The sequence below is a fragment of the Sceloporus occidentalis genome, unplaced genomic scaffold (assembly GCF_023333645.1).
Source record: "Sceloporus occidentalis isolate IW3139 unplaced genomic scaffold, rSceOcc1.0.p SCAF_11, whole genome shotgun sequence".
NCBI classification, from domain to species: domain Eukaryota; kingdom Metazoa; phylum Chordata; class Lepidosauria; order Squamata; family Phrynosomatidae; genus Sceloporus; species Sceloporus occidentalis.
Genome location: NW_028316991.1, coordinates 9,771,508 through 9,791,817, shown reverse-complemented (window position 1 = coordinate 9,791,817; position 20,310 = coordinate 9,771,508). Strand labels below are relative to the sequence as shown.

Sequence of the window (20,310 nt, the reverse complement as noted above, 5' to 3'; positions counted from 1 at the left end):
CAGTCTGTGCCCATATCCTATTTTTGGAACATCTTTGACCCTGGCCAATTTTTTTAAAATAATTAAATCATACATTTTTTTTTAAATTAGACACCCCATGGGCATTTAACATGTGACAATTTTTGTGAAGATATAGCACTAATATTAAAAATATTATATAAAATAATATATATTATTTTATATTATATAATAAAATATAATATAAACATTTTTGTTGGAACAGAGTGGTTCCCCTGATGGTGGGGAATTATTTGTACATGTTACCAAATGTTTAAATTTTTTTTAATTATTTTACTAATACATGATTAGTGAGCTGGGCTCCATTGACTTGCATGGATAGACCCTCTGTAAACTCATTAGCGTTTCAGTTGATGCCGCCATCTTGTGAGTGGCAGCAATGTCAGTCACTAATGGCACTTGTGATTGCTCTTCAGAGCCACCTCAACGAACCCTGAGACTGATAAGGTCATACAGAAAATGATTACTTCAAGTTATTGCTGCTAAAGGTGGTTCTACAAGCTATTAAATCATAAGGTGTATTTAGCTTTTCATACATGACTTTCATTTTAGCTTTATTTTTGTTGAATAAATCCTGAGACTTTAATATGTCATGTGCTGTTGTTCATCTGAGGTTGTATTAACCTATTTTTTAGACCTGCTAAGGAACAGATGATTGTTATTATGTCTTCATATGTAAAACCATAAAATGTAAAGAGAGTGTACTTTTTTTCACACAACTATATCTATGTTACCACACACACACTCTTAATAGAGTTAGATTTTAGAATGATTCATTGCCACATGTATGCCACAAGGTATCAGAAATTATCACAAACTCAAATAATTTCTTAGATCATCATAAAAATATAGCATAAATTGCCACGCTATACTCTGTGGGTATACAACATAGCCATTAAATAGTCAAGATGGTCATACTTGTATAGCCATTTGTGAACACCAATAACCAAAAAGTAAAAAAAAAATAATAACCTTAACTTAATCCGAGCCACATCAATTTACCCCAAATCAAACTAGTTATCGTATTTGAATTTGATATACAGACACAATAGATATGTAACAGTATCCAGCTTAGCATGTTTATTATTCTGGGCCTATATCCCAATGCTTTGATTTGACAGAAATCGAGTGGATTGTTATAAAAATACAGCTAGTCTTTTCTTAATGAATAGGCAGACAAGCAACATTTCAGCCACCCACTGTTTATTCACCATGAACAATCTCAGGTGTAGATTTAAACTAAATTAACTTAGTTTGACACTTGAAGGGTAGATTTCATTAACATAAACCAGAACTGTTCTTTTTTTGTGTTTCACACATCATTAATAATTGCTACTCTTCAACTAGGTAACAAAAATAGACCTAAGTACTTGAAGATTAGCCTCTGCCTGCCAAACTGTTTGGGATATATAAAACATGGGATTTAGACTGCCAAGTTGTGAAGGCTATTGGGTGCATTGAAAATACATTTTAAAGTTATATTCCGTTTAAAATTATTTTAGGAAAAATAATCTCTAATTATTCTCTAAATAGAATGTACTGATGCCTGACCAGCCAAAGCATTGCAATGAAATTCGCCCGCAAATAACTATTTTTTTTATGTTATCTCTTAAGCAGAAGGAAATGTGGGAATATGATTAACTAATGGTATTTCCATTACATTTGCAAATTAGTATGGGCTTGAAGTTGTAATGGTCTTCATAGAGATAATAATTACACACAGACAATGCAAACAGATGCACAAGGGTATTAATGAAGTAAGTATAATCACACTGCCATGCATCATAGGGAATTGCATAACAGATGAGAACTCTGTCTGTTGTAGAGGAAAGTTTGAAGGTTTTAAATGAACTACTAAAGGTTATATGTTATAGATCTAATTCTGCACCACAGTAACGCAATCATTAGATTTTGGTGCCAGCTGAGAGTTCGTATTTGGTTTTTTTGGGAAAAAATTATTGGTATTCAGCGAACTTCGCCTGCTGCGTCTTCGTATTCAATAACATTTTCGTTTTTGGAAATCCCATTCGTCCATCCGGGTTGCCATGGAAATAAATGCGTAAAAGAAGTTGAATTAAAATGGCGAGATTCTCCTTCCCTTAGTGTAGTGAAAATGGCAGCCACGGTGACAAACAAATGAATGAAGATTTTGTAGTGCGCAGATTAGTTATCTGTTTCTTTCGTCCAATGCTGGGTTTGCTTACTCATTATACGGACTAATGGCCGAAATGCCAATATTCAAAAACGAATGCGCTAGTCTAGTAATCATACCTGTCTTTATATAGAATAGGGCCCAGGGAAAACTATCATCTATGCCCCACCTTTACTTGCATGTGGGTTTAAAACACCAGCAAAGACCTCTCCACTAATGCTTCCTTCCCAAAAATCAGTTGGAGGTATAGTGGGTGAAATGACTATGGTGGTGACAACAAAGATAGAATGTAAAAAAATCAGATAATCACACAAAATTATGCCGCAAGTTATGCTTCATTACGGCTCCAGAAGAGCCGCTTAAAGAGTGTGATTTCACTTTACACAATATTGCTATCTTTAGTTTATAACTTTGCATATTCTCCATAGTCGTCATTGTATGTGGATTTTTTCCTGTACTGGACACTGGAGATAAAAGGACTTAATGTGAATTATTGTGTAAACAAAAATTGAAATATTCCTATATGAACATATGTGATATTGTTTATTAAGATGCTTTTTATCTGTTAAATTATTTGAGTTAAATATTTGATTTTCACATGTTTTTATTGTATTTTTGGCATGTTTGAGATTAGGTTGCTCAGCATAGGTTGAAGGGTGGGTTAGAAGTTGGTGCTATAATGGTTCCTATATCATTCAGTAGAACCAATGAACTAAAATGAGTTAAGCATCAATGGAGACAAAAAATGTCTAGAGTTGGCTGTGGTTCAATAATTTACATTTGCACCATTATGAGATGTTGTGAGTCTTTCTTTTTTGCTCAGGTTACCCTGATTGCCTACACCATGCATTTTAAATTCCTCACAAGTTTAACAAGTTCCACTGCTACTGGAAGGCAGTTCTATGTATCTAAGAGCTCAACACATGTTAATGCAGCATTAAATTTAATAACTGGTGACTAGCTTGATCATAAACACTTACTAGTAATACACAAGTAGTAATATTCACTTTGGAACTTAAATTATGTGAAGACAAATATACAAGAACATTTTCTTACCGTATAATTCTTCTGTGTCCAGATTACTGAAAATTCAAAAACAAACAAAAGAAAATTCTTAATAAAGTAATAAACAGTGATTATTATTATACATTTGTATAGTTCAGAACAAACCATTTCAATAAATCATATACTTCCCTAGAAAGATAAACTTATATGTCCAGAACTACCTGACCTCTACTGGAAGGTAAGCACCAAATATTTGGCAAATATATTTGTTTTCCAACTATCCACAAAAATAAGTAAATGTGTCAGTTCACATCTCACAGTCATTCATGAGCACCCAAGGGCAAATGCCAAACATAACATAGAGTGTGTCTTATGACAAAGACAAACCTTGTGTGACAAGAAAGGAGAAAAATGGGATTTCAGGTTGGCCATTTACAAGCCTATGTCACTGAATGTTAATGCCATGGCTTAATTAAACAAGAGCTAATGTTATAAGTGCTACAAAGGCATATAACACATCAGTGTTGCAACGTACATAAAAGATTAATATTGATTCTTAATGTAAGCAAGATTTCTGTTTAATAATCCTTGAAAGCAATAAAGATGGTAATGTTAATTTATTTATAGAATTAATAAACCCAACATTACAAAACAATGGCTCCCTATGCAGCAATAATTAAAATGGCATCAAAGTATTAAATTTTCATCATAGATAGCACCAAAGAACTTCCCCAATGATGAATTAATATGACACTGCTTACAACACTTTTCAGACCACAAATACAGTCCAATATACAGCTCAGAACCACGCTCATATTAAGTTCATCAGGCTAGAATTGTTAAACCCTTTTGCTCTAAACGATGCAATTTGAGTGATAACTTCTAGCAGGAATTAAATTAAGCGTATGTAGAAATTAGAAGACTTGTGCATATGGAACAAAAAAGATTGACAAATTTTTTGTTTTGTCTTTGGTCCATTAGTTTTCAGACAACAAATTTAATTTCCTGCCCTTTTGGTTCAAATGAAATTTGGATGGGTTTTACATTCGGAAGCATAATTCATTGTGACTCACCCTTATTCACTCTTTCACGCTCTCTCACATGCACATTCTCCCACACTCTTTCATTCTCTCTCGCACTCTCGCTCAATGCCACCCTACGCCGTTCACCAACCGCTTCCGTGTCCCTGTTTCCTTTTCCGTAGCTCCATTCTTCCATTGCCTCTTCTTGTTCTTCTGTCTTCTTTCGCTTCTCCTTGTGTCTTCTTTCTTTGTCCGTGAACCAAGCCTCCCAGGCACACTCTCTCCCCCAATTGGAGTAAAGTGCCAGAGGCTGTCCCTGTGGCTCTGCCCTTTTGGGGAATTGCTCCTGGAGGCCTGGTTCATTGAGAAGCTATAGTGTGTGGGTGTGTTTTTTGGCCTACTTCCCTGGGTCTCTGGGGCAGTTTCTTCTTTCTCCAGGCAGTGAAGAAACATTTGGTCATGCCCGTTCTATGCAAACTAAAGGCTCTCTGGGTGCTAGTCCCACCCCTCTGTGCCGCTAGCCTTGTCCCTTCATGAAATACTTCCCCAGCAAAGTGATAGCTACAGCATGTGTAGCCTACTCTAGATTTTCCTATGTATGATTCTATGCATACATCATTGGACATATAGAGCACAGCACAGCATATTCTCTAGCTTACACATTTCACTTATTTTGCTTTGACGTGGCCCTCTGAACTACCTCCTAGAATACTAGGGATCTTCTGGAAATTGATAAGGGCATTACCATATTTTACATTCATGCAGTGTTTGCAGGTTGGGTAAGGTCATTGTGTGGGAGTCTCATGTTTTTTTTTATGACATTTATTAATAAAACCAATAAAGACAGCTTAATGTCCACAGCAACCTCACATCAGGAAAGAACTTGGTGAATACTTTAATATGCATTTTTTTAAAAATGTAAAAACATTTTTTTTAAAAAACTTACGCCACAGCTCCCCCTGGTCCATGGATCGCCGCCACTGATTGGCTACTTGAAACAGCCAGTCAGTGGTTGGTAAGTGCTTTCATTGACATCGTTGGATGTGCCTTCTACACATTCTCTCCATGCATTTGCAAGGATACCATGCACATTTAAGAGGAATTATCAGCTATCGTATGAATTACAGTGCCTATGGTGGTTGGAGTATCACTTTAAAGTTACCAATTTTAGGGGATGCGTGACCTTAACATTGCTATATTTCTAAAATATTGTGAACAATGTGTTATTCCTCTTCCCCAATAACTGGAGGTAAGTGTATTCTTTCCACATGACCTATCATTCTTCTACCATTATACTGTTATCCTCCTTATGTGAGCCATTCGCAGCATTCACTTTCGAGGTTTTCACTTGAGTTTTCATTGGAAACAAATGTGCTGTTCCACATAGATGTTGTTCTCCCAACTTCCCTAGGTTTTATATTGCTATGTACTACTATGGTATACATCTTAAATAAGGGTATTTGTTTTATAAAATAACATACCATTTTGCTGCATTTTCTTAAGATAGCATTTCAGCAGAGCTTCTTAATCTTGTCTGTCTTCACTGCTTAGCCCCACCATCTCTGACATCACAGAATGGGCATTACCTTAAAGGTCTTCTAATTTATAAGGACCTTACTTTCTCACACCAATATTACATCACTAGCATCACATCTATCACACAAAATGCTTCACACCTATTACACACATCACTCCATCACATCTAATCACACAAAACAGCTCACTATCACACATTACACCTCATACCAATCACACATCACTTTCATTACACCTACAACACAAAACCTCACACTGCTTCTATCACACACAACTCCTATCATAACAAAACACATCAGTCAATCGCACTCACTTCCCATCACTGTGTATGTGTAAAGAATTGCCGTTTCACATACATGAGCATGACATGGCAGGTGGAAGTGGCTGAAGGCGATCGGACTTCAGTGATGTAATACATAGGGGGGCTTTGGAGGAATGTTAAGTATTTCAATATTTAGAAACATTTTTTAAGAGACAGCGAGCGTTAATGAGAAAACGAAACAACTTTTCTCTACATGATGCAGAACTTGTCTAGGGATATTTTAAGAGATCCCCAAGATGAAACAGCACCTTCAAATTAATATTGCATCACTTGTTTTCTTTTTCTGATTCAATAACTAGAAGCTTAATCCATGAATGCATATAGTGGACTTGGTGAGAGACTGACATATGTACATCCTTCAATTTGAGGTATATAAGACAATCAGGATGTTAATTGGTCTATTGGTCTCTCTTGGCAAGCATCAAAATGGAAAACTTTAAAAATGTGTGCATTCAATATAAAAATCCCCACTGCGTGCCTGTATGGATGTCTATTTATGGATATCTCACCCTGTGCTCATCTGCAATATTAGAGGGAAATGTACGTTAGAGAATAAATATCTTCAATATAATTACAGTCGCCTGTCATTTACTATGTGGTAGTTTTGGACAACGAAATGCAGAAAGTATCAGCTTATGTTTCTATTTTATTTCTACTCAGATATTACGCTTTACATTATTAATTAAAGTTGCTGCATGCCAGCTTTAACCCATATATATGTTATGTTAGAGCTTCATATATTACTAAATATTGATGCCTTTAGTATTGTTTGTATTCAGAAGATTATTGCAGCTGTGTTTGGTATACCGTTGGTGACAGTGATGTAACCTCTAACATATGCCTCCCAATTATCCATTCAAGCTCCACCTCTGTCCCACTTTTCTGGACAGAGATAGAGCTCAGCAGGACAGCAGGATTCGACAATTGTCAGGAAACTGGGTCCATACGGACGACTGTAATGACCCAGCGCGCCCAAAGGTGGAGTTCAGGAGTTCAGTATGCAGTAGCGGAGTCTCAGGACAGGGCCTGGTACAGGGCGACTGCACTCACCCAGGTGTTGAGCATCTAGGGTTGTGCAGCCAGATACCAGCGCCCTAATATAGCAGCGGATGTAGACCAGAACGAAGATTAATCCTGCGGGCACCCTGGAACAGGCATGAGACATTGCACAAGACTCATGTGCGGGATGCTGCAGGCTGGGAGAGTGGAAGCTAAGCAGAGTTTATAGAAGAAACATAACAAGCAAGGAATAGGAAGACCAGGCAAGATACATAACAAACAAGATATACATGATACAGGGCACAAGACAAGGAATAAACATAACCAGACAAAATATGCATAATACAAGGCACTACATGGAAAAAGACATGAACAAGACAGGACACCCCTCTGCCGGGGATACGAGACAGGACAGGTCAGGACACCCCACAGGTACATCACAGACTGACACACATAAATACAGAAACTAGCCTAGGACTGATTGATAACTATTGGAGATTCCGTCACATCTTATGGCCATAGTATGCTTAGCCCACCACTACGCCAAAGTACTCCAATGACGGTAGGTCCTAACGCTAATCCCTGCTGACAGTGGTAAGAAACAGACCAAACATGTAATCAAAACACATAACACTGAGACATACCTTAGACTGAAGACTGAGACAAACAGAACACACGGGTGGGGCACACCTTATAAAGGAAACAGAGGTGAAGCAAAGAGCTGAAGCAGAAGCAAGGAATGGGAGATCAGAACAGAGCAAAAGGAAATCCAGGAATGGATTGAAGCAAAACAGGGAAACTGAAGCAAGAGCGAGATATGCAGCTCCACAGCCTGGGTAGAACGTGACAGTAATCCAGTGGTCCTGATTTCACCAGAGAATGCACACTGCGCATGCGCTGACACGCTACTTACCAAGCTCCGCTCCCCACGTCCCAATTCGCAAGGGGTAGAAGTTCGGAGGCTGGGGGATCCTGACACAGTTACTCTAAGCCTCGTTTTTCCCTTACAAGTAGAGAGTCATGCCCTTAGACTACAAAAGAAGCTTCTTACTGGCTGATTCTGTCACAGACCACACTCTAGAAATGGAGTCTGCAAATATACCTACTGTAGACGAGGGACCCTACATATGATGTGGGCCCCCATATCAACCGGCAAAGCAATAACTGTAGTCCCGCGGTGCAGTGCATGGAAAGGTATATATTAGACAACATTAATTAAGCATCAGGTCTCATTGAGAATCATCTCTGAATCATCTTCTGAACCCATATTCTGAGTTAACTGGGTTTGGGAACAGACTCTTAATGATTTCATGTTATCTGCTACATGGTAGATGATTAAAGATGTGAAAAAGAGAAATATTGCTGATATTGTAATTTCCAGAGCTGCAGATATACAAAAAAGTGGCCCACAAGGTTTGTTGTTTGTACATAAATTTGTATTAATAATTTAAACATACATAGATTTGCAATAGTAGAAAACAAAAATTGTAATCTAGGGGTAAACTAAGAATTGGTAGTTTACGGTAGAGAAGATGGGTGATGAGGGAGCTTATTTCAGAAAGAGTCTGGTTTCCATTGAAGTTGAAAATTCTTTTTTTTTATATATATTTCTCTCCATGTTGCCTGAGAAAACCCAAAGGCTTTGATGAGTTATGTAATTAATTCAAAAATGCCAGCTCCCTTCAGAATATGCAGATGTCTACATGAACAAAATGAAATGTTATACACTGTACCAATAGCCCATATGTATTAAACTAAAATGAGCTACATTATAATGCAAAAAAAAAGAAAACCAAAGCAAAGCATTTCATGCCATGCTAACAAATTGTCCATCTGTTTCAGTAACTTTAATTTAAATATTAATCTTCTATATACCATATTATTATAGATATTTAAAAAATTTTTTTTAGCCATAATGAACAATAAGAATATTTCAGGTGCATGCTGGTAATATTGTATTCTACGCAATAGATGTATTGTGATGTCATGGTATATATGTATAGAATAGGTTTACTTTTTTACCAATAAAAAATAGTAAACAACTGGGATCTACACTGATCAAGAATCTTCAAACATAATAAAATAGGAAAGTGTTAAAATTTAAACCTGTAAAATATACGTATAAATTATTCATTTTCCATAAGGAAAGACATCGTTGAAATATAAAAAAGTGCAAATGCAAGAAGCCAATCCGATTATTAATTTGTAAGTGTGAACAGGCTCCATGAAGTGGAAACCAAGACGAAAATGTGAAAAATCCAAATATTTTATTGATCCAGCTTTCTGGCGAGGTTATATATAGAACATCTTGTTTTTCTGCTGCTGAATACGGATGCTCTGGGATGCATTAAGATGTTTCCTTGAGCTATATTTGATCCTGGGTAGAATATGCTGTTTAGTTTTGTATAACATGCTGCAGTAGATATAATTTATTTACATTGCTCATCCTGCTAAATAGTTTATGCCATGATTACACGTTATCATTAATCTCATTCATTTCTAAGTAACCACAATATAAAAATGTGCAGCTAGTAATATCGGGTTCTCACTTAACAGACGTAAAAAATATATTGCGCAATGTTTAGAGGGACAGTATAGGTCATCTATTTTCAGTAAAACTGGTAATGAGGACAAATTCTCTTTTTAAAGACTCTGTTACCTCTATAATTAACCTCTTAATGACAAAGCCCGCACATGTACGGGCTCAAAATGCATTGTTTTCAATGGGTTTTGGAACCGCCCATTGTCCTTAAGGGGTTAAAGCCAGCAGACTATAATACATACTCCAAAAGGCACATCTGAGCAAGTATGAACCTCAGAGGCATCATGAAAACCTGGGACTTAATCTCCAACCCAACTAAATCAGGTTGTTGTTTTTTTTTAAGGTTGGCGCTCATGTTTACCCTTTGAGTAGAAGATTGGTAAGCACTGCATTGCTGTAATATGTTTTACTCAATACTTATAAACTAGCGAGTAAATGTATTCCGCATCTACAATAGTAATGAATAAAAATTGCCTGTCTTATAACTTTACATTGCAAAAAATATATTTTGTTTGACTTCTAAAATCCAATTAAACATACGAGTGTGCTGTGGGAAAAGAAAGCAAACTGCATTTTGTTTCAAAGAGGCAGACTTGATTGGGAATGCTTTCAGGTTTTTATTATTAAATAATGCCGGCTACAAAAAAAGGACTTGTTTTGGCCAATGAATTACACATGAAAGGATTATGCTATGTTCTGCCCATACTGTCTTTATCACAGCCAGCACAAAATCCACTGGGTCAAAAATTGGCTTCTTTTTGGTTTGCAGCAAATCAAGCTTTAAACTAACTAGGGTAAATCATAATAATGCAGACATGAATTTAAAATTTAAACAGAAAATATACTTGATATATGCAATTACACCACTGTACTGTATAGGTAAAATTGTTTGGGATTTAACCATTTGAGTACCTGCAAAACTTTCTGAGTTTCACCTGTAGCCTCTAGGTGAAGAGCTCCATGTGAAGAGCTGAGAAGTTCCCAGATGTGACAATATATGTGATTTTATATATATATTGTGACCGTGTGAACCCCAGGGAGATGATTAGCATGGCATCTGAGTACAGCTGCTATGCAGATTACACATATGGGTCCCTGGGGTGGAGCAATTGGAGAGCAGGGTGGGCCAATGCTCCATTTCCCCATTCTGTGGAAACTCCATGCCGGGTTTTCCAGGAGGCAAGAAATCTGCAGCATCCGGTCCGGGATTTCTATGAGGCCGGCGTCAGGCACAGGTGCTGGGCATTAAAAACCCCTGGAGCCTGATACTCAGGGAGACTGTGGGGGGAAGAGGAAGTTCCCTGTGCTCCCAGGGCAAGGAGAGGCCCTGAAGAAGACTATCCCTGAGCCAAGTGAGGCAATACCTGCCTGGACATTTTGTGTGCTGTCTGGGGGGAGGTTTTCCAGAGCCTGGCGTAGCTGGGTCTGGTTGGGAGGTTGAGGTAGTGGGTGATTAGGCTGGTCAGTTTAGACCAGCATTGTTCAGTTAGAGAAGGCTCCAATTGGGAGCTAGGTTTTCTTTTTATGATTTGGTTTTTGGGGTTTAAGTGGTTAAAATAAAGCGCTGTTTTGTTTAAAGCTGCTGTTCCTGACTCTGATTGCCCTAGAGGACTGTGTTTAGGACCCCTAAAAGTGACATGTATGGCCCTCATGCTATAGGGTTTGTCACAATATATATATATATATATATAAACGTGTGTGTATATATATATATATATATACACACATGTTTATACATGTAGATTGCGCATGAAGCCCCCCTGACACTACACAGTGTATAGTATTGCAATCACACTTACAATTCGGTTAAATTACATAATTATGGTAAAGTAAACAAACAATATATAGTTACTGCATAAACATTTTGATTTGGTACAGAGTTGCCATCCCAGGCCATCTATTTACCATGTACACAGCTGGTTCTTACAGTATGTAGTGTTTCTGAATAATGGTCATGCATTAAATGGATGTCCTCAGTAGTTGTAAAAAATCTTATTTTGAGCTATTATACACCAGATGAGAAGGAACGTCACATAATCACCTTTTCCTGATCTCTAGTGGTAGGGTTATTAGTGAGATGAAAATTGTGCGTGATACAAAGTCTCACAGAAGTATTGATATTGACTTTACCACAGTTGATACAATTTAAAAGGAACATTGTTTTCAAAATGAAAATTTAATTGACAAACTATTTAAAGACTATTAAAATGAATGACATTGTTATGTTACAAAGTATAAACAGAGTGCCAATAACTAAGTCCAGAAAGCACTGGTAAAGTTCACTATTTCTAAGTGAATAAATAATGTCACAGCAGAAGTCCGGAAGTTAGGCATCTCGGCAAGAGTTAGGATCCCATCACACTAAACACAAACCTGCTGTTTTGGTATCGATTATTTATCTGCTTACCTGACGACAAACCTGCGCCGAGTGCCGCTGAGCCTAGATTGTTTGACTGCTCTGTTGGTTTATCCTTCTGTACTGTCTCTCTGGACCTGTCCAATTCGTACTCCCATATACTTGGGTGGCTTGTGCCCATTTGGTTACTGTTACTAATGTGGTTTTGTAAGAGTGTCTATTTCAGGCAACTGGTCTTCAGAAGCAAACTGTGTTCCAGTGTGAGATGCATGATGTCAACCTTCTTCAGTTTATTCTACTCTACTTTCACCTAATGGAATATGGAACATTGGTTTCATATCAATAAGTGGTAGATAGCCCGTTCTTTTCAATTTCAGCTCATTAGCAAAATTATACATCTATTCAACATTCAAAATGTGTCAAAGACTGTTGATATTTAGTAAAACTAATTGATAAATAGTATGGTTTAAGTTGAACTTTGTAACATTTTCTAACTGACAACCTACACAAAAGAACAAAAGACATCTGTGCCATGCCAAGCTCTTCTTCTCATTTCAAATCAATCATTTTCTTGGAAGGATACACAACCTTCAATCAAGCTCTTTGCCTGGTGAGACAAACCCTGCCTGTACATTTTAAAATCACTTTCTGAGAATGAGGGGAAAAAAAATAATTTTTCCCAATTTATATCCAGCTACAGATTCATGCATAAAATAAATCATACCAGAAGGGAAATGTTCTTTACATGATGAAGCTGAATATATTAATGTATTTTAAACATTACTGCTAGTAATGGGCATACTTCGAGGCATGGTATATATGTAAAGGCAGAAAATTAATCTTCAACGCCTAATTCCATTTGCATGATACTAGAAGGTTAATTAGAAAAATAGTCATGTATAGTTTTAGGTAAATCATTTTCCATAACCGTCATTAATGTCATATATAAATGTAGTTCTTACATATTAAATATCGTCTAGGACTATATGGAATACATTGATCACTCTACCAGCTTACGAACGTACGTTCAGGGTCTTTATGTATATATGAAGAAAATATGCATTATGTATACATTAGACTTGTGCATTCGTCTTCGGGCGAACATGAAAACGATCACGAAGAGTGCGTTTTCAAGTTCGTTCCGAAGACACGCCGGAGAGAAGACAGCGGCGGTAAAACGTAGGCGAAGATGAAGACACACACCACGAAGATCTTCGTGAGCGTCTTCGTGTACCACTCTCCCCGGTCCCTTCCCCTTCTAACTTACCTTGTCTTCGCGGCATCGCGGCAGTTCACGGAAGTGGAAATCCGCAGGTTCGCCGTCACGGGTTACAGGGCAGTGCGAATGAGCCTATTGGTCGCCTACAGGGACCTCCTCTGGCATCAACCAATTGGTTGATGCCAGAGGAAGACCCTGCAGGTGACCAATAGGCTCACTCGCACGGCCTTTGTAACCCCTGACAGCGAACCTATGGATTTCCGCTCCCGTTAACCCCTTCGATGCTGCGTTAGATAACGGGAGCGGAAATCCGTAGGTTAAAGGGCCGTGCAAGCGACCAATCGCACGGCCCCTTAACCGTTTTAAAAAAAAAGTTAACCCCTAATGAAAGATAAAAAGTTAACCCAATGCTGCAACTTACCCTGCAGATGCCACTGGTCTCCCTGTTCTATCAGGTAAATGTCCGTACAAGCGACTTTATTGGTCGCTCGTACGGACATTTAACTGATAGAACAGGGAGGCCAGTGGGATCTGCAGGGTAAGTTGCAGCATTGGGGTTTTAAAAGTCTGTACGAGCGACCAACAGTCACTCGTACAGACTTTTAAAACCCCAATGCTGCAACTTACCCTGCAGATGCCACTGGTCTCCCTCCCTGTTCAATTAGTTAAATGTCCGTATGAGCAACTCTATTGGTCGTCAGCAGGGGGCCCATCTGCCAATGGGTCGCTCGTACAGACTGTTAAACTCCTGGTGCCGTAACTTACCCTGCAGATCCCACTGGCCTCCCTGTTCTAAGTTACGGCACCAGGAGTTTAACAGTCTGTACGAGCGACCCTATTGGTCGCCAGCAGGGGGCTCGTCTGCCATCAACAGTTGTGAGCTCCACAGTTTTTAAAGTCTCTGGTAATTGGGGAAACGTGGCCTCCTCCTCAAATTATCCTCGTTTTATAAAGTATGCATTATACAGGGCCATATCAGCCTTTCTAGCTGGAAGAGCCTGCCAGTGTTGGCCCTTCATAATGAAGAGTTGAAACCATAACTCTCCTGCAAACTCAAAAGTGGTCTACACACTTCATCATGCAATACAATCACTTTAACCCATTCAGCCCCCTTAGGAAATATCGGTATGTCCTTAAAACCTGAGGCAAGAAGCCCATTGTACCAATACATAGTGACTTTGTTATCTATTGACAGCCTTTCCCCTATCAGAAGATCTTGCCGATGGATCACTTGTAGTGGTACTCGTCACGTGATCTCATTGCTCTCCCTGCTGGCTTTTCACATATATTGTGATCAGCAATGCAAGGCTATGGAGCCCTGGTTGCTGATAATAGTGTGATCAGAATAAGTAAATCAATAATAAAAATAATGACATTTTTGGGAGCCCAATGTAAATTGTATGAGAGGTGTATGGATAGTTTGCTTTTTGGAAAACTGATCTGAGGCAGAGGATAGGGTTAAACTAGTAATCAGACAGAGCTTGCCTTACAATAAAGCTCTGTTCAAGATCACTTCTTCCATTTAGTGACTTAATTATTGGTTCTATTCAACAATATGTCTTTGGGTTACATGCTTAATGCATGGTCTGACAAAAAGCCATGTAACTTAGGTCATTTAAAATGTAGCTAGCTAAGGCCATGTAGCTATTATGTAACATTATATTGTTAGATCCACAGTAATTCATTATAGCACTCTTGTGTAAAAACTGTCATTATATTTCTATGTAGAACTGATTTATGAATGCGAAGGCTCTTTACAAATCACGTTGCCATGCTGTATTTCTTATAATGATTGATGTAATAAGTAAGTTAACTGACAATAATGTAAATGCAGTCCTGTCTTCCTGGCTGGCTGTACAACACTGATATGTCTATTTGATCCATTAAAAGGTAGAGATTCTAGTTTTACTACATTTCCCAAGTTCACATTTAATAATTTCAGTCCTCTATGTTCTTAAGATCTTTTTTTCTGAAATCGTAACATCATGAGATTCTAACGGAAGCTATGGGTGGTTGTGATCAGGTGGGCTAGGAACCATGGTTACCTTTTTGCTAAAGTATTTTGGGATTCTGACATAAAGGGTTAGTCTGTAATGTAATGATGTGGCTTTGCCTCAATGCCAAACAGGGAATATGTTGGCCCCAGTGTATTATTTAAGACAGAACAGGGACTACAAGAGTAAGTCATGGCATGTTCACAGGAGCATGAAGCTACAGTATATCTGTATATAATAATTTATATTATTTGTTGAAATCAAGCACACGGAGAGCCCCTTTTAAAATATTCTTGTTGTTCAGTGGGTCATGAAAGAGAAGGAGAAAAATGAATTCACAGCTGGAGGAGGGAGGTAATTAAATTAATAATCATGGAAATACATCTAGTAAAAGATACATACCTCGGAGATAATAGTATGACAGTACACAGAACGGCAGTGGTTTATTAGGTGATAAATAGACTTACTGATCAAACCCCTTTTAATACATTCAGATGTAGGGGCACAAGAGACTTGAGGCTTTGTGAACAGATCAGTAACTGATTGTCACAATTGTTTAAACATTTTTTTTATTATCTGTCACTGTGTCGAACAAATATTGTATTAGTACAGCATATCTATTTACACAGATTGCTAAACAAAATATTCATATTAAAAGCTGTGATGAACCCTCAAAGCAAGAATGTGATGATTGTCTTCTAGATAATCAAGTCTTCAACTTAGCAGCTCTGGTCACATAAGTCCAGTTATGCACCACGGCACATAATAAAAAAAACAAACATACTATCAGTGTCCACCCATGCTCTAATTCCAGAGGAAAAAGTAAAGAAAGGTATTCCCTTGATGCCTCTGACTATGAACACAAGGGGATCTTCATCCCATATGTCACAAGAATATTTAGTTATATAATTATAAAAATGAGTTCTGCAGACCAAAGACTCCATTATTGAAAGAGCATCAACGTATCCTGACAAAACCGTTGGCAGACTTTTTTAACCAGTCACTATTGGCAAGAGTAGTTCCAGGGGAGTGGAAGTTGGCAACCATATTACCACTGCACAAAATAGGTAGTAGGGATGATTCAGCCAACTACAGACCGGTAAGCCTTAACGCCAGGAGCTGTTCATATAAAGGTGAGTTACCGGAGGAAGATGGTTGTAGTACATCAGTGACCTGTACTTTTTTGTATTTTTATTAGTAATATTACAGAGGGTCCTAATGGTATAGTGTGTTGTTCTACAGTCTAGACCATCTGGGCAGAACAAGTTAAATGGCAAATTATTTAAGTAAATTAGAAGAAGGGTCAGGAGTGTGGCAGCTGCAGTTTAATGTTGATAAATGTAAAATAATGCACTTGGTTTGTAAAAATTCCAAGGTAGAATATAGCATTGGGGAAACTATTTCTGATGACTTAAAGGTAAGCAGACAATAAAGTGCCAGAAAAAAAGAATGCAGTCTGCTGGGTTTTATACCAAGAGCCACTAGTAGCAGGAAGAGGGAGGTGGTTATATATCATTTTAAATATCTCTGGTCAGATCTAGAATATTGTGTACATGTGTGGACATTTTGGAGAGAGTTCAGAGGAGAGCTACAAAATGGTAAATGGTTTGCAGGATAAACAGTATCAACAAAGACTAAGGAATCTTAATACGTAGAGCTTGGGGAAAAGAAAAGAGAGAGGTGTAATTGAAACATTCAGATAATTAAAGGGATTAAACAAAGTATAGGAGGCATGCTAATTCGAAAGAAGAAGAAATATTAGAACAAGAGGTCATAGAGAGAGTGCTAGACAACTGGTACAGTCTCCCAGTGTCACGCCCCATCCAGGCTGCGGAGCTGCATATCTCTGGTTTCCCCTGTTTCGCTACAATCCATTCCTGGATTTCCTTATGCTCTGTCCAGAACTTCTGATTCTTTGATTCCTGTCCTGTTCTTAGCTTCAGCTTCCGTTTCCTTTTATAAGTTGTGCCCCACCCATTATGTTTGTCTCAGTCTGCAGTCTATAGGTATGTCACTCTGATATGTGTTCAGATTCAATGTTTAGTTTTTTATTAGTAATTCGGTAGGCAGTGTTTAGTGTTAGGACCCACCGATAAATTGGAGTACTTTGGCGTAGTGGTGGGCTCAGCGTGTTATGGCCATAATATGTGATGGAATCTACATCATAGAAGCCCCAGAATTTAGTGCATTGCCAGTGTTCTACATGCCTTATTCAATTACACAGAGCTATAAAGAGGCAACAAAATTTACGTAAAAAGTTTTGTTCAAGCCTCACTCATGCCTGTAATCGAACCCTCTTAAGTCAAATTGCCCATTTAAATCCTGGCTTTTTTAAAATATAAATTATTTGTTAATGGCATATTTGGTTCAAAAGGTGTCTATGAGGAAATGTATAACCGTATACGTGATATTTCAAGGTATGTTTCCCACATTACTTTCAACAATATGTAAAGTTGTTGATGCAAAACATTTTTTTAACCTCATTAATCAATCTTCTGCAAACATTACTGTTACAAAAAGAAACGTTCAGATCCCCAGCCTGCATCAAATGTCATGCATTTAAACTAGGTTAAAAATAAAACCAGAAGGAGCCTACAATTGTTTAGTTCGCACACAAGAGGATCCACGAGAGGAGTTTGTGCAGCTAGAATCTTAAAATAAATATAATGGGAAAGAAAAGAGAAAAAGAAAATAGGCCTTTTACTGGAAACAGCAGGAATTCAGAAAAATGGTTTTCTCTGTCAACAATGAATAAAAATTTAATGCTGTTTTGATCTCTCAAAAAAAAGTCAAATCGCGGTAGGCGTCATATTTGTGTGTTTCTCAGAATCTGGCAACAAATGACATTGACTTTTTAAAGTAAAATTTGCAGTCCCTCTGGCATTAAACGGATATCTCTTCCAAGTATCTTTGCATGGAGGGCAGTCACTCTGCTGAAACTGTTACAAATGTTGTATAGAAATCAGTTTAAATAAATTAAACAATTTGTTATTGTAAGGGATCTACCCAGTCACCTAAAACACAAGAGTACGCAATACCTCTAGCCAATTTTTGGTTCTGTATGTTCCAAAGAATATCATCTGGTTAATAGAACAATCAATATAGTAGAGGTATAGAAAGTAGGCAGTGGCAGGGTCCTAGCCCTCACGGAGCAAGATGGGCAGCTGTCCAGGTGCTACAAGATGAGTTGTGTGATTGAGCTGCCTTGCGGCAAAACAATTGTGGCCCCTTCCACTTCCAGAAACAGCCGTGACATCAGTCCGGGGCCCCAGGCGCCAAGGGACCTAGTTAAGACTAATAGGCACAAGTCAATCTTAAGTAGCTATTATATATAATAGATTACAAAGATACACAAACCACTAAGATCAAAGGCAAAAGGGTCTCTACCACATTGCAAAGTACAAATATTAAATCCTTCTGAGGATTCATAAATGCAACGCACAGTATTGTAAACACAGACATCAGACAGGCACTATGTCACAGTACTTGCTACATACATATATAAGGCATTTTTGTTTGCACTCAGTAAAGATTGCCATTTATTTTTCAGGACCTAATAACAACCAACAACTAACACCACAGTAAGATTTTCCTCTACATGGTGCTAAAAAATTGGTACTAAATATATAAAACAGGTCATGGACATTACAATATAAGATAACTGATGATTCTAGAAAAAAAATGTTGTGTAAAATTAAGACCAAATAACAGAATAGGTAGAGCTTCTGCTTTAACCCCTTCGTGACAAAGGCTGATTTTACTTTTTGTACCCTTCGTGACAATGGCCGTTTTAACATTTCTGCGCTGCTCGTGTTTAGCTGTAATTTTCTTCTTTCCCGTTTACTGAACCCACACACATTAGATATTGTTTTTTTCAGGACAAGAAGGGCTTTCTTTAGATGACATTGTTTTGATTGTATCATATTATTTACTATTAAAAAAAGTATAAAATATGGTGACAAATTTAGAAAAAAATGACTGTTTCTAACTTTTAGTTGAAAAATCTTTTACTCATCTATAAAAGGTAATGAAAAAACCTGCTAAATAGATTCTACTATTTGTCCTGAGTTTAGAAATACCCAATGTTTTTATGTTTTTTTGCTTTTTTCTACACATTATGGGGCAAAAAGTACAGGTAGCGTTTTGCTATTTCAAAGCCTTTTTTTCCAAATCTGGTAATTCTTCCCCCCATGTGCCATTTCAGGTATCTTTGAAGCCGGCCAATGCAATTTACCCCATCAAGTCATATATTTTTGAAAACTGGACAGCCCAGGGTATTCCAAGTGCTAGTATTTTAACCCTTTCCAAGCACTAATTCTACCATCAGCCTTTGTCAAACTTTATGGTAGTCATTTTTTTTTGCATTTGTTTTTTCACACACTTTACTTTAGGTATGAATAAACAGGTTCTGGTATATGTCACTATCATAAAACACCCCAATATGTGTTTAGCAACATCTCCTGAGTACAGCGATACCTCACATGAATGATTTTGCCTGGGTGTTTGGGGGCAAAAGGGCCACATTTGGGGCATGCGCATTTTCAATGTTGAACTTTGGCATTTGGGGATCCACTGCCCATGCCCTATTTGGCACATCTTTGAGCCGGGCCATTTCAGTGTGCCCAATAAAGCCATATATTTTTGAAAACTAGACACCCCAGGGTATTTCAAATGCTAGTATTTTAACTCTTTCCATGCACCATATCTACCACCAGTCTTTGTCAAACTTTGTGGTAGTCATTTTTTTGCATTTGTTTTGTCACACACATTTTACTTCAGGTATGAATTAAAAAGTTCTCGTATATGTCACTATCACAAAACACCCCAATATGTGTTCAGCAACATCTCCTGAGCGCAGCGATACCCCACATGAATGATTTTGCCTGGCTGTTTGGGGGCAAAAGGGCCACATTTGGAGCGTGCACATTTTTCAATGTGGAACTTTGGCATTTGGGGATCCACTGCCCATGCCCTATTTGGTACATCTTTGAGCCGGGCCATTTCAGTGTGCCCAATAAAGCCATATATTTTTGAATACTAGACACCCCAGGGTATTTTAAATGCTGGTATTTTAACTCTTTGCATGCACACATTTTACCACCAGCATTTTTTCAAAGTTTGCAGTAGTATTTTTGTGTGTGTATT

At 37.8% G+C, this 20,310-nt stretch overlaps 1 protein-coding gene across 1 annotated transcript in view; it reads right to left on the bottom strand.

Annotated features, from left to right (window-relative positions):
- Nucleotides 1-20,310, bottom strand: part of LOC149305536 (N-terminal EF-hand calcium-binding protein 1-like) — a 74,396-nt gene that overhangs the window by 35,615 nt on the left and 18,471 nt on the right. The window contains exon 4 of the mRNA XM_089477424.1: nt 3,227-3,252. Coding sequence (XP_089333550.1) covers nt 3,227-3,252 — 26 coding nt within the window. The remainder of the gene's footprint in view (nt 1-3,226; nt 3,253-20,310) is intronic.